This window comes from Myxine glutinosa, chromosome 11 (genome assembly GCF_964187855.1).
Source record: "Myxine glutinosa chromosome 11, kmMyxGlut1.1, whole genome shotgun sequence".
NCBI lineage: Eukaryota > Metazoa > Chordata > Myxini > Myxiniformes > Myxinidae > Myxine > Myxine glutinosa.
The window spans coordinates 116,421,644-116,435,188 of NC_136271.1; the positions used below are offsets into that span (position 1 = coordinate 116,421,644).

The 13,545-nt window shown below is 42.0% G+C and overlaps 1 protein-coding gene across 1 annotated transcript in view; it reads left to right on the forward strand.

Annotated features, from left to right (window-relative positions):
• The first annotated feature begins 2,747 nt into the window (after window positions 1-2,747).
• Window positions 2,748-13,545, forward strand: part of PARP2 (poly(ADP-ribose) polymerase 2) — a 40,852-nt gene continuing 30,054 nt past the window's right edge. Inside the window, exons 1-4 of the mRNA XM_068131194.2 lie at window positions 2,748-2,891; window positions 3,783-4,175; window positions 11,363-11,433; window positions 13,013-13,063. Of these exons, the coding sequence (XP_067987295.2) occupies window positions 2,858-2,891; window positions 3,783-4,175; window positions 11,363-11,433; window positions 13,013-13,063 (549 nt within the window). The 5' untranslated portion in view covers window positions 2,748-2,857. The remainder of the gene's footprint in view (window positions 2,892-3,782; window positions 4,176-11,362; window positions 11,434-13,012; window positions 13,064-13,545) is intronic.

Consider the following 13,545-nt stretch of genomic DNA (forward strand, 5'->3'; position numbering starts at 1 on the left):
TACCCTTTAGAATTACCCTTTAGAATTACCCTTTAGAATTATCCTTTAGAATTACACATTATAATTACCCTTTAGAATTACCCTTTAGAATTACCCTTTAGAATTACCCTTTAGAATTGCCCTTTCGAATTACCCTTTAGAATTACCCTTTAGAATTATCCTTTAGAATTACACATTATAATTACCCTTTAGAATTACCCTTTAGAATTATCCTTTAGAATTACCCTTTAGAATTGCCCTTTCGAATTACCCTTTAGAATTACCCTTTAGAATTATCCTTTAGAATTACCCTTTAGAATTGCCCTTTCGAATAATCCTTTAGAATCATCCTTTAGAATCATAGTTTAGAATCATCCTTTAGAATCATCTTTTGGAATTACCCTTTAGAATTATCCTTCAGAATCATCCTTTAGAATCATCCTTTAGAATCATCCTTTAGAATCATCCTTTGGAATTACCCTTTAGAATTATCCTTTAGAATTATCTTTTAGAATGAACCTTTAGAATTACCCTTTAGAATTACCCTTTAGAATAACCCTTTAGAATTACCCTTTTGAATTATCCTTTATAATTACCCTTTACAATTACCCTTTAGAATTACCCTTTAGAATTACCCTTTAGAATTACCCTTTAGAATTACCCTTTAGAATTGCCCTTTCGAATAATCCTTTAGAATCATCCTTTAGAATCATCCTTTAGAATCATCCTTTGGAATTACCCTTTAGAATTATCCTTCAGAATCATCCTTTAGAATCATCCTTTAGAATCATCCTTTGGAATTACCCTTTAGAATTACCCTTTAGAATTATCCTTTAGAATTATCCTTCAGAATCATCCTTTAGAATCATCCTTTAGAATCATCCTTTGGAATTACCCTTTAGAATTACCCTTTAGAATTATCCTTCAGAATTACCCTTTAGAATTACCCTTTAGAATTACCCTTTAGAATTACCCTTTAGAATTATCCTTCAGAATCATCCTTTAGAATTACCCTTTAGAATCATCCTTTGGAATTACCCTTTAGAATTACCCTTTAGAATTATCCTTCAGAATTACCCTTTAGAATTACCCTTTAGAATTACCCTTTAGAATTACCCTTTAGAATTGCCCTTTTGAATAATCCTTTAGAATCATCCTTTAGAATCATCCTTTAGAATCATACTTTAGAATCATCCTTTAGAATCATCCTTTGGAATTATCCTTTAGAATTACCCTTTAGAATCATCCTTTGGAATTATCCTTTAGAATTACCCTTTATAATTATCCTTTAGAATTATCTTTTAGAATTACCCTTTGGAATTATCCTTCAGAATCATCCTTTAGAATCATCCTTTAGAATCATCCTTTAGAATCATCCTTTAGAATTATCTTTTAGAATTACCCTTTGGAATTACGCTTTAGAATCATCCTTTAGAATCATACTTTAGAATCATCCTTTAGAATCATACTTTAGAATCATCCTTTAGAATCATCCTTTGGAATTATCCTTTAGAATTACCCTTTAGAATCATCCTTTAGAATCATACTTTAGAATCATCCTTTAGAATCATCCTTTGGAATTATCCTTTAGAATTACCCTTTAGAATCATCCTTTAGAATCATACTTTAGAATCATCCTTTAGAATCATCCTTTAGAATTATCCTTTAGAATTATCTTTTAGAATTACCCTTTGGAATTACGCTTTAGAATCATCCTTTAGAATCATCCTTTAGAATCATCCTTTAGAATCATACTTTAGAATTATCCTTTAGAATTACCCTTTAGAATCATCCTTTAGAATCATACTTTAGAATCATCCTTTAGAATTATCCTTTAGAATTACCCTTTAGAATTATCCTTTAGAATTATCTTTTAGAATTACCCTTTGGAATTACGCTTTAGAATCATCCTTTAGAATTATCTTTTATAACCCATTCGATATACCTAAGAAGCGGTCAGCTTAACTGGGATGGAGAATGAATCATTATTAATGCCGAAGACCAAGGACACTACACCAATGGCTCTGAAAAGATGGCAGGACTGAGTCAATCGGACAAGTGTAAGTTCTGCAAAGTAGAAACAGAAAGCATGAGTCACCTCCTATTGCGATGTAAAAAAACTCATGTCAGAGCAGCTGCACATCCAAAGGCACAACAAAGTATGTCGAGTAATCCACTAGCACATCTGCAGAAATTTCAATATCCCAGTTCCACAAAACTCATGGAAATATGTCCTAAAATCAATCATTGAGAACAAGAACATAATGCTCACATATATGACCTGATGATCCCATCCTGCGTGAACATAGAAAACAAAGCATTGTGATTGTACTCAGCTCAGGGGAAAAAAGGAAAATACAGCATTGCTGATTGAGATATTTTGGTCAAAATAAATGCAGAAATCGGTGACGATCCTGAAAAGAGCCATGTGAACACAACTGTACAACTTAGCCCATGAATCAGGATCCTTCACCGAAACAGTGGGGATACCTCGAGTTCTGGGAGGACTCCGGTCCACCTTCTAAAACCCAAATTATGGAGATAACAACCAACACACACGCGCACATGTGTACACCGATACAGGCACAATGTTTCGTAACGTGATTTGTTTTCCGGATTGCACACATGCTTTAAAGCCATGACGGTATTATTCGTGCCTGTAATCGTTTTTTCTACCTCAATGTCTTATGTGCTTAGTATTTTTACTTCGTGCCAGTGTTTGGCATACAGATGTAGAAAAGGTAAAGGAAAAATGATTATGTTTAAACACTTCCTGGATTTAAAAAAAAAGGCGGCATATTCACTATCACTGGTCTGTACAGTACTGTACTGTATTTACAAAGTTACCGTAGTGTGCGGGTCGTACATTTATTAGTGAATGGCTTCAAAACGCAAGCACCATGACGTCCCTGGTAATTCTGATTAACAATTTTTTTGAAAATGTTATGAAAAGTTTGTTTGCTGCTAGTTTCATTATAACCTGAATAACTATATTATAATTGCAGCTAAATGTCACTGGAAGTGTGAATGCCTTAAGTTCTCAAGGAGCTCGATTGAGGTTATAAAATTGCATATCAGTGGCACATTAGCAGGGTCTTTCACTGGTTATATCGAGATTATTAAGCTTTTCTCTTTTTGAAACATACATTTGGTTCAATATGAGGTGAAAATATGGAATCTTCATTTCCACCAACCAATCTATTCTTTCTCTCCATCCCATCCGCCCCTGCTCCCCTTCCCATCCTCTTCTCCCTTTCCCATCCACTTCTCTCGTTCCCCCCTTCTCCCCTTCCCATCCCCTTCCCTTCTCCCCTTCCCATTCCCTTCTCCCCTTCCCATTCCCTTCTTCCCTTCCCCTTCCCTTCTCTCCTTCCCATTCCCTTCTCTCCTTCCCATTCCCTTCTCCCCTTCCCATTCCCTTCTCCTCTTCCCTTTTCCCCATCCCATTCTCCCCTTCCCATTCCCTTCTTCCATTCCCTTCTCTCCTTCCCCTCCCCTTCTCCCCTTCCCATTCCCTTCCCTTCCCTTCCCCTTCTCCCCTTCCCATTCCCTTTTCCCCATCTCCTTCTTCCCTTCCCATTCCCTTCTCTCCTTCGTATTAGTGACAACGACCCAGTAAGGGATACTCGACGACACAACAAACAAATAATTATAATATGTGGGGATTTTAAACTTCTGTTATTGCATCATGAGGCAAGAACATGCATGGGATTGCTTTATTCGGACATTTATTTTGCAATACCAGGAAGCCAATTATATTGCTTGTATTAATTATCTTATTTGTACACCACCTTGCTTTCAAGCTGTGGCTGACCCCCAGGAGACTGCGGAGGACCAAGGTGACGAAGCACGCTCCACTGAGGATAAAAAGTTGCGGGGAGCAAAGCGACCTGCGCAAATGAAGACGTCCCCTTTAAAACATGTTCCTTCACAGCTTCGGAGAAGCACCAGGCAGAAGCAACAGTCGAAAGTCGATGTTGAGACCCCTCTTGCCTCTGGTCAGAAAAGAGGACGGACACCATCGGCTACCAAAAATATTGATGCTTCCAAAAAAGTAAAACTGCCATCTGAGCGTGCCGAGGTCGAGACACCAGAAACCTCAACGAGTGGAAAACAGAATGATGATGCAGATCAGCAGGCCCCGAGCAAAAGAAAAAGAACCAAAAATGGAGATGAAAATAAAAAGACAGAACAAGGTGTGTACTTTACTTTGGTTTCTGTTGTCTATAAAACAACAGTGGTTTGTATCTATAGGAGAGATGTTTGTTTGTCTGTATGTCTGTTTGTGTCACTCCATTTTCTCAGAAATCGCCAAACTAATCTTCGTCAAACTTTCAGAGGTTCATCAATGAGTGCCGAGGCCTGTTCGAGGCAAAAAGATGTTTCGGAGTTTTTGGAAAATAAAGTTCACCTGAGGCACTTTTCCATGTACCCGGTTTCCACGTTTCCCGGTGTGTACCCTGGTTTAGAATAGGTACACCGTATCCCTGCGTGTCGTAAGAGGCGACTAAGAGGGGTGGCGTCAGGAAGGGCATCCGGCCATAAAAACATTGCCTCAAAAAGAGAACCATGACAATTACAACTACATATGGGCAGGGTACAGCCTGAAGTGGAGATCGGTTTCAGAGGTTTGGGACAGGGAATGGAGGGACAATGACGGAGATCAGGAGAAGTGGTGGAAGTATTGATCAGAAGAAGAGTGGACATATGTTGTGTGCAAGAGACGAGATGGAAGGGAAGTTGTGTGAGAATGGTGAAGGGTAGGCAGGGACTGAAATACAAGTTTGTGTGACAAGGGTGCCCGGAGGGCATGAATGGTGTTGATGTCCTGTTTTCTGAGGAGTTTGTAGATAGTGTGGTGAGTGTGACGAGAGTGAGTGATAGGTTGATGATGGTGAAAATGATGATTGGAAAGCTCTTGGTGAACGTCATCTCGGGATATGCTCCGCAGGTTGGTCGGAGCGATGAAGAGAAGGACAAGTTCTGGTGTGCGATAGAGAAGCTGATGGAAAACGTGAAAGATGAGGAGGTTGTTGTGGTAGGAGGAGACCGAAATGGACATGTGGGAAGGAGTATGGACGCTTTTGAGGGAGTTCATGGGGGTTACGGATATGGTGTGAGAAATGGAGAAGGTGAAAGGATTTTGGAGTTTGCTGATGGAGCTGATTTGTTGATTTGTAATACTCAGTTCCAGAAAGAGAATGATAAGCTTGTTACATACACGTCAGGTGGGTCGACGACAACCGATGACTACCTGATGGTGCGTAGGCGAGATAGGGGGCACCTCCGGGACACAAAGGTGATCCCGGGGGAGGAGGCTGTTTCACAGCACCACTTGGTTGTCTGCGACATAAGGGTGAAAGGTGTGAGGAGAGCTCGGCGGGTGAAGTACCAACCGAGAATTAAGGTGTGGAGGTTGAAAGAGGTGACAGTAAGGGAGGCATTAAAAGAGAGGCCGAGTAGGGTAGAGGATGATGTGGTTGAGCTTGAAAGTGGTTGGATGTCAATGAAAGATAGTCTGTTGGGAGCCGTTGGTGAGGTATGTGGATGGACAAAAGGACCACCGAGGCACTCGGAAACATGGTGGTGGGATGATGAAGTTGGAAAGAGGATTGACGAGAAGAGCAAGAAGTTCAAGGAGTGGCAGAAGGCAAAGGGTATGGGAGCAGAAAAAGCAGAGCATGAAAGTTATAAGGCAGCCAGGAAGGCTGCAAAGAAAGAGGTAGCAAAGGCGCAGGAGGCATGTAGGAAAATGTTCGGAGAACGCTTGGATTCGGAAGAGGGTCAGAGAGCGGTATTCAGGATTGCAAAGCAGATAGCGAAAGAGAGGTGTGATGTGATGGGGGTGAGTTGCTTGAAGGATGAAGTGGGACAAATCGTTGTGGACCCAGATGGAATTAAAGGAAGATGGAAAAGATGTATGGAAATGCTGTTCAATACAGAGAATGAATGGGATGGCAACATAGAGAGTAACCAAGTTTTAGGACCGGCAGTGAAGATAACTGAGAAGGAAGTTGAGGAAGCGATAAAAGCAATAACCAAAAACCACAGTTTAGAGGCCATTTTTCCCCGCAAAGCGGGGGTTGGCCTTTTCGGGGACCGTGGTAGTTGTTGTTTTTTGGTCCCCTTTTTGAAGCAATGTTTTACGGCCGGATGCCCTTCCTGACGCCAACCCTCTTTGCCGCCTTCAACGACAAACAGGGAATTACCAGTGAACTGGTACTCAATTAGCCGACCTCGGAAGGATGACAGGCTGAGTCAACCCCCCTGGCATTAATTCGGCGATCGACCGAGATTCGAACCCAGGATCCTAGGATCCTAAGCCGGCACCCTAGCTGCTAGCCCAACACCAGGGATCGCAATACAAGCGATACAAGCGATACAAGCGCACAAGCGACACAAGCGACACAAGCGATAAAAGCAATGAAGAGTAGAAAAGCAGGAGGGCCGACGGGAGTTGTGGGAGATATGTTGAAGACAGCAGGAAGTTGGGGTGTGAAGAGAATGACAGAGATCTGTAATCTGGTGGTGAAAGAAGGCCGCATTCCAGTGGATTGGGAACTGAGTACCCTCGTCCCTCTATACAAGGGGAAAGGTGACCCTCTGGAGTGTGGCTCGTACCGAGCGATAAAGTTATTGGAGCATGGAATGAAGGTATTGGAAAGGGTGTTGGAGATGAGGATAAGGAAGAAGGTGAAGATCGACGAAATGCAGTTTGGATTTATGGCAGGAAGAGGAACGACAGACGCGCTCCTTTTTGTGAGGCAGTTGCAGGAGAAGTACATGGAGAAGAGGAAGAAGTTGTTTCTTGGGTTTGTTGATCTGGAGAAAGCATTCGATAGGGTTCCACGCAAAGTATTGACATGGGCATTGAGGAAGTGAGGAGTGGAGGAATGGTTGATCAGAGTAATGATGGCAAGGTACAAAAGAGTGCGCACAGCTGTAAGGTCGAAGGACGGAAACAGTGGTGAGTTTGAGGTGAAGGTGGGAGTGCCAGGGGTTGGTACTTAGTCCACTACTATTTGTAGCTGTGATGGAGGTGCTGGCTCAGAACGTAAAGGAGGGTTTACTGTGGGAGTTATTGTATGCAGATGATCTGGTGTTGATTGCGAAAAGTATGGATGGACTGAAGGAAAAGATGAACAAGTGGAAGGAATGTATGGAGACAAAAGGTCTGAAGGTGAATATCGGAAAGACGAAGGTGATGGAAAGTGGTAAAGCATGTGGTGAGGTGGAAAGAACTGGGAAGTGGCCACGTGCTGTGTGCAGGAAGGGTGTCGGAGTGAACTCCATTCAATGTCCAATGTGCTCTGAGTGGGTTCATCAAAAATGCAGTGGTCTGAGAGGGTCATTAACCAGTGTGGCACCTACATTCAAATGTAAGGTGTGCACAGAGGGAGCTGCAGATGGAGGAAATGTTGAGTTGGATCTTGGAGACGGCGTGAAGCTGGAAGGTGTGAAAACATTTTGTTACCTTGGAGACATGTTTAATGGAGAAGGTGGATCAGACTCGGCAACGGTTGCTGGAGTGAGATGTGCATGGAAGAAGTTTCAGGAACTGAGTGGCGTCCTGACGAGGAGGGGAGTGTCGTTGAAGTTGAAGGGAAATGTGTATGCTGCATGTGTGAGAAGTGTTATGATTTATGGGAGCGAGACATGGGTAATGAACGTAGAGCAGCGACGAAGGCTGGAAAGGGTGGAAATGCGAATGGTTCGGTGGATGTGTGGAGTATCGTTGAGAGAGAGGAGGACAAATGATGAATTGTGAAAGGTGATGGGAATAGAGCCTGTGATTGATGCTGTGAAGAGGAACAGGTTGAGATGGTTTGGTCATGTGTTGAGGAAGGATGAAAGTGACTGGTTGAGAAGAGTGATGGAAATGAATGTCGAAGGAAGTAGAGGACGGGGAAGACCGAGAAAGACTTGGCTAAAGATGGTTGAAGAAGAAATGCGGGCAAGGGGGTTAACAAGGAGAGATGCAGCAAATAGGGCAAAATGGAGAAGATTGTCATGGGGACCGCAAGGCTAACCCCCTCTCTAGCAGGGAAAATGGCCTTAAAATGCATGTTGTTGTTGTCGGCACTTTTCCATGTATAGCTGCATCGTGTAATTTTGAACAATTTACTGTTGTACCTGCGGTGCAGTCTCTTGCGTCGGAGTGGCGACCCGTCCAGGATTGTGGCCCCATGGCAAGGAAAACTACCTTGTCTGACGTCTGTCTGCAGACGCGAAAGGAGTGGTTCTTCTTCATCTTGTAGTGCAGTTGCACTGAACAATCAATTAGCTCCCCACCTCCCACCCTCCAAACCGTTGCACTTTTTCTTCTGAGGACATACTTCAAACATAATACAAGTGTTAAAGCAGTTTATAAAGGTAAATGACCATACAGGGGCAGAAAAGGAAAGGCTCAATAGACGGTGATCAAGTGATCAAGTCCAATTTGCTGATCGGTGCATGACAGAACTGCACAACTCACAATAATACAGTCTTCGTACCAAAACACAACTAAAGGTGCGGCGAATTGTTCCATGGGGCCTGTACTGCTCTCAGTAAGTTAATTATCAAACTATACATGTACATGGACCTGCGGCTGCAGCTTTCGGCTGAATCCAAACAACAACGCACCTACACAAGCCACTGTTGTGGAACTAATTAATTTAGCCTTGATTGATAGACAGAAGACTCAATGATTAATGTCCACAAACTGTTTTAAGATAATTGCTGATTTTTTAATGAAACATCTAGTCCTCACTTCCAGGTTTACAAGAAGATAATATAAAGATAATAGAAGATAATATATATACGTAGTGTGTTCAAAAAGTATCCGACCTTTATTTTTCGTGCGTAAAAAAAAAGAAGCTAGGGAGGCGTTGATTGGTGCACGTATGTAGGCGACCCTAATGCACACGCGTGAATTTTTTCCCACCTGCAGAAGCTGTCATTTGACGGCAGACCGCCGATGAGTGAGGACATGTAAGTGAGCGCCGTCGGATTTTCGTTTTTGACAAAATGACGGAAAAACTTGAACAACGCTACTGCATCAAATTTTGTGTTTTTTGGCCTCGGGGATGTTGGATGCTTCCATTGTGATGACTGCAACTTGGTTTCTGGGTCGTACCCATAAACCCAGGACTCATCGCCAGTGATCACTGTGTTGAGGAAGCTGGGATCGCTGTTCACAGTCTCCAGCATGTCCTGTGCGATCTCCAAACGGAGTTGCTTCTGCTCAATCGTTAGCAGCTTTGGTACGAACTTCGCTGAGATTCTCCTGAAGCCCAAATCCTCCTTCATAATGGAATGAACGGTGTTGAATCTTGCGGATCGTTTCCACTTGGGAATCGCCAAGCTTTACACAAAATTTGATGCAGTAGCGTTGTTCAAGTTTTTCCGTCATTTTGTCAAAAACGAAAATCCGACGGCGCCCACTTACATGTCCTCACTCATCGGCGGTCTGCCGTCGAATGACAGCTTCTGCAGGTGGGAAAAAAATTCACGCGTGTGCATTAGGATCGCCTACATACGTGCACCAATCAACGCCTCCCTAGCTTCTTTTTTTTACGCACGAAAAATAAAGGTCGGATACTTTTTGAACACAGTAGTATGTATATATATATATATATATATATATATATGTCACCACTCCTTTGAGAGGATTTGGCAAATGAAACTGAAACCTTCAGGATTACTCAGGACACCCTGAAGATGTGTTTCCTGAAGTTTTTTTTGTTTAATTTCTTAAATTTTTGGAGAAAAAAAATTCTCACCATCTTGGAATTTTCTTCCTGTTCGGGGAGGGGGAGGGTGCGATCGGAATTATTTGAGCTATATAACCACAATGTATTATATATGCACATAAGCAGTACGCATATGCTCGCTCCATGTACATAATCTGGGTTATCTTTTTAAATTATTTTGTGACCAATCGATGCAGCTGTCTGTTGCCTATACACTGCCCAAATAAAGGGATGTGTCAGAAGAACGTGTTGCACATTTGGAACAAGATAACCCATCGGGCGCGTACCCTGTTATGCATTAATAATAATAATCGTAAAGATAATAACATGACCTCCCTCCCTTCCCTCCCCGGCTGCTCCAGGAAGCAGCGGGTGTTTTTAGTATTGCTTAATTGCATGAATACATTTTAAAATCCTAATTGAACGTTTCTTTCATCAACCTATTCCATCTTTACAAGTTTTCTTATTTTCACCTGTGCTTCATGCATTCTGTCACATTTCCTTTTTCCTGCCTTTCTACTTACTAGGGCTAGGGCATGCCCGTACTATATATATATCTAAAATTATATCCCCCCCCCTATTTACATGAAATGGTTTGGTCCAAAGCGAACGGCTTGCGAGTGGTGACAATCCCCCCCCTCTATTTACATGCAATGGTTCGGTCCAAAGCGAACGGCTTCCGGAGTTTGGTAAAGAAATCGCCATCGCGTACACAAACGCGCAGGAAAGCGAATGAATCGCAAATTCGTTTTTATTAGTTGTAAAACATAATGCCCAATTATTCAATTATCGCCAACGTATTTTGGCTTTTTGCAATTTAATCGCAAGGAAAAGTAGAAAGAGAAGAGGGAAAAAAAGAAAAGCCTTGCCTTGCTGCAAACAGCTGCTGCAAACAACAACAACATGGAAGGCTGCACTGTCCGGAAGTTGGCATATCGCAGTTACGATTATTTTAGTGTTAATGGCCAATTATTCAATTAGCGCCAACGTATTTTGGCTGTTTGCAATTTAATCGCAAGGAAAAGTAGAAAGAGAAGAGGGAAAAAAAGAAAAGCCTTGCATTAACGCATTAACGCTTGCATTGCATTAACGGTTCGGCACACGTGATAGCTCGCTGCTCTCTGATTGGTTGAAGCGTTTTTTGGACATAGCTCGGTAGGTACTTGTCCGATTAATTACAAACCTTGAAAAGGCACATCCTCGGGTCCCCAGCAATATACCTGGCAAGTTTCAAGTATATCGGACCCGTGGTTGTCGAGAAACAGCGGTCACAGACAAACACACAGACACACAGACACACAGACACACAGACACACAGACACACAGACACACAGACACACAGACACACAGACACACAGAGATTGCTGGAATTATAGATAGATGATGTAGCACATCGCATAAAACAGTCTTACAATGGGAAGGATGCTTGAGATAACCTTTTTACCAGTATAATGCTAACAGAAAATGTGATAAGATATAGAGGCAAACATAAAATATGATTTATATACTTGCTTCATTGTAACCAACCACTTTTGCCATTGGAAATGTAACGACGAAGGCAGTAAATGCATTGAAATAAGGCCATCAGTTTTTTTGCCCATTGTCTTTGCATTGTGAGGAAACCAACTAACATCTTTGTTGTTTGGAAGTTGAGGTACGGACTATGGTGGTGAAGGGAAAGGCACCAGTTGATGCAGAGTGCCAGCAGAAAGTTGGAAAGGTGAGGGTCATGACAAGCTCAGAAGAGTTCACGTGGTGTCCGTACCACGTAGTAACTGATACTTCATTTCAACCTGTCCCCTCATGTACCAGAGGCTTGAGTTTTATTTTGAAATGTATGTCTTGCCAAGAAGGGGATGCGAGACTATTGGTGTGTGTGTGTGTGTGTGTGTGTGTGTGTGTGTGTGTGTGTGTGTGTGTGTGTGTGTGTGTGTGTGTGTGTGTGTGTGTGTGTGTGTGTGTGTGTGTGTGTGTGTGTGTGTGCGCGCGCGCATCTATATATATATATTTTTTAAATGTTTTTTTCTGCAACTGCTTGTCCGATCGATGCAAAACTTTAAACATAGGAGGGGCTCCCCATGGACAATATTTTATTGCCAGCTCTGATGCCATGCATCACATGGTATGGCAGCCACATTGGATTAAAGGAAAAAAAATGGACATAATTTTCTCTGAAACTGCTTAACGAAAAAATTTAAATTTGGCATATGTCATCATTCCTCATCAACTCCAATGGGGTATATAGGGTGATACTGATGACGTCATCAGCGAAGTCGTATTCCAACCATAATTGGTTGAATTTAAATCCTTATCCAAAAATCTGAAACTTCATATATCTCATTTTGACCCAATGCGACATGTGAGTGAAGAATTAAATTTATGGCATCATCGGTCACATTATGGCAGGCATGTTGGATGAAAGGAAAAATTTGGACATTATTTTCTCTGAAACCACTCGATGAAGAAAATTGAAACTTGGCATATGCCATCAACTCCCCTTGGGGTATATAAGGTGATAACAATGACATTGGTGAAGTGGTATACCAGCCACAATTGGTTGAATTGAAATCTTTATCCAAAAAATCTGAAACCTCATATAACTAACTGATCTATGACGTGATGTAAGTGCAGAATTAAATTTATGATGTACATAACCAGCGTACATAACGTACATAACGTACATGACGTACATAACCCTGGTGTTGGGCTGGCGGCTAGGGTGCCGGCTTAGGATCCTAGGATCCTGGGTTCGAATCGCGGTCGCTCGCTGAATTAACGCCAGGGGGGTTGACTCAGCCTGTCATCCTTCCGAGGTCGGCTAATTGAGTACCAGTTCACTGGTAATTCCCTGTTTGTCGTTAAAGGCGGCAAAAAGGGTTGGCGGCAGGAAGGGCATCCGGCCGTAAAACATTGCTTCAAAAAGGGGACCAAAAAAAACAACAACAACTACCACGGTCCCCGAAAAGGCCAACCCCCGCTCTGCGGGGAAATATGGCCTCTAAACGGTGGTTATAACCCATGCCAAGAAACTATGTGATATAATAGGGTGCATGGATGATACGATTGATACGGGTGTACAGGTCATAATAGCAGTGGGCCACAATAGTAGGGTGGTCAGTTAACGATGGTATTTTAGTTCAGAATGAATGTGTGTGGCAACTATGTGCTCTACGTGTGCCATTCGAGTCTCAACAATTTCATTTATTCAATATAATTTGTACTTTCATTTTAAACCCAGTATTTTGTGTGTCACCAGGCAGGATATCTTGTCCAACGTCTTATTCTTTTATCTTTCACAGGCCCATGTTTATTGTGAAGGAGATGACGTATATGATGCATTGCTAAATCAGGTTGGTGAACACGTTTTGCTGAAGGTTTTTCTTTTTCTTTTTCTTACTCAATTTATTATTTCCTTCTTCTAAGGAGTTCACTTGTCAAGAAGAAATTCGAAGCCCTAAAATAAATTTGCACCCTTAAACCAAAATGGATCGATTTTACTGCTAGTCAAATCACTAATACTTGTAAAGTGACAAATTTCACGCACGATAGTTGATGGGAAATTACACTCAACATTTCTTTCCATTTCCTCTTGGTTGATTGGAGAGTTCAAACTCGACAGCTTTATTTATCGTCTATTTCAAACTCGACAGAGATATCCGGAAGCATATCCGGCTTTCCGCAGAATCCTGGCCTAACTTTAAAGCACTTGGGTGAATATTTTACAGTGTTTTGGGCAAACTTGGCTTTCTATATACACACCTTATAAAGTCTAAGATCATGACAGAGGGTGGAAGGCATTGCACTAAAAGTGGGTTGATAAAGACAACTTGTG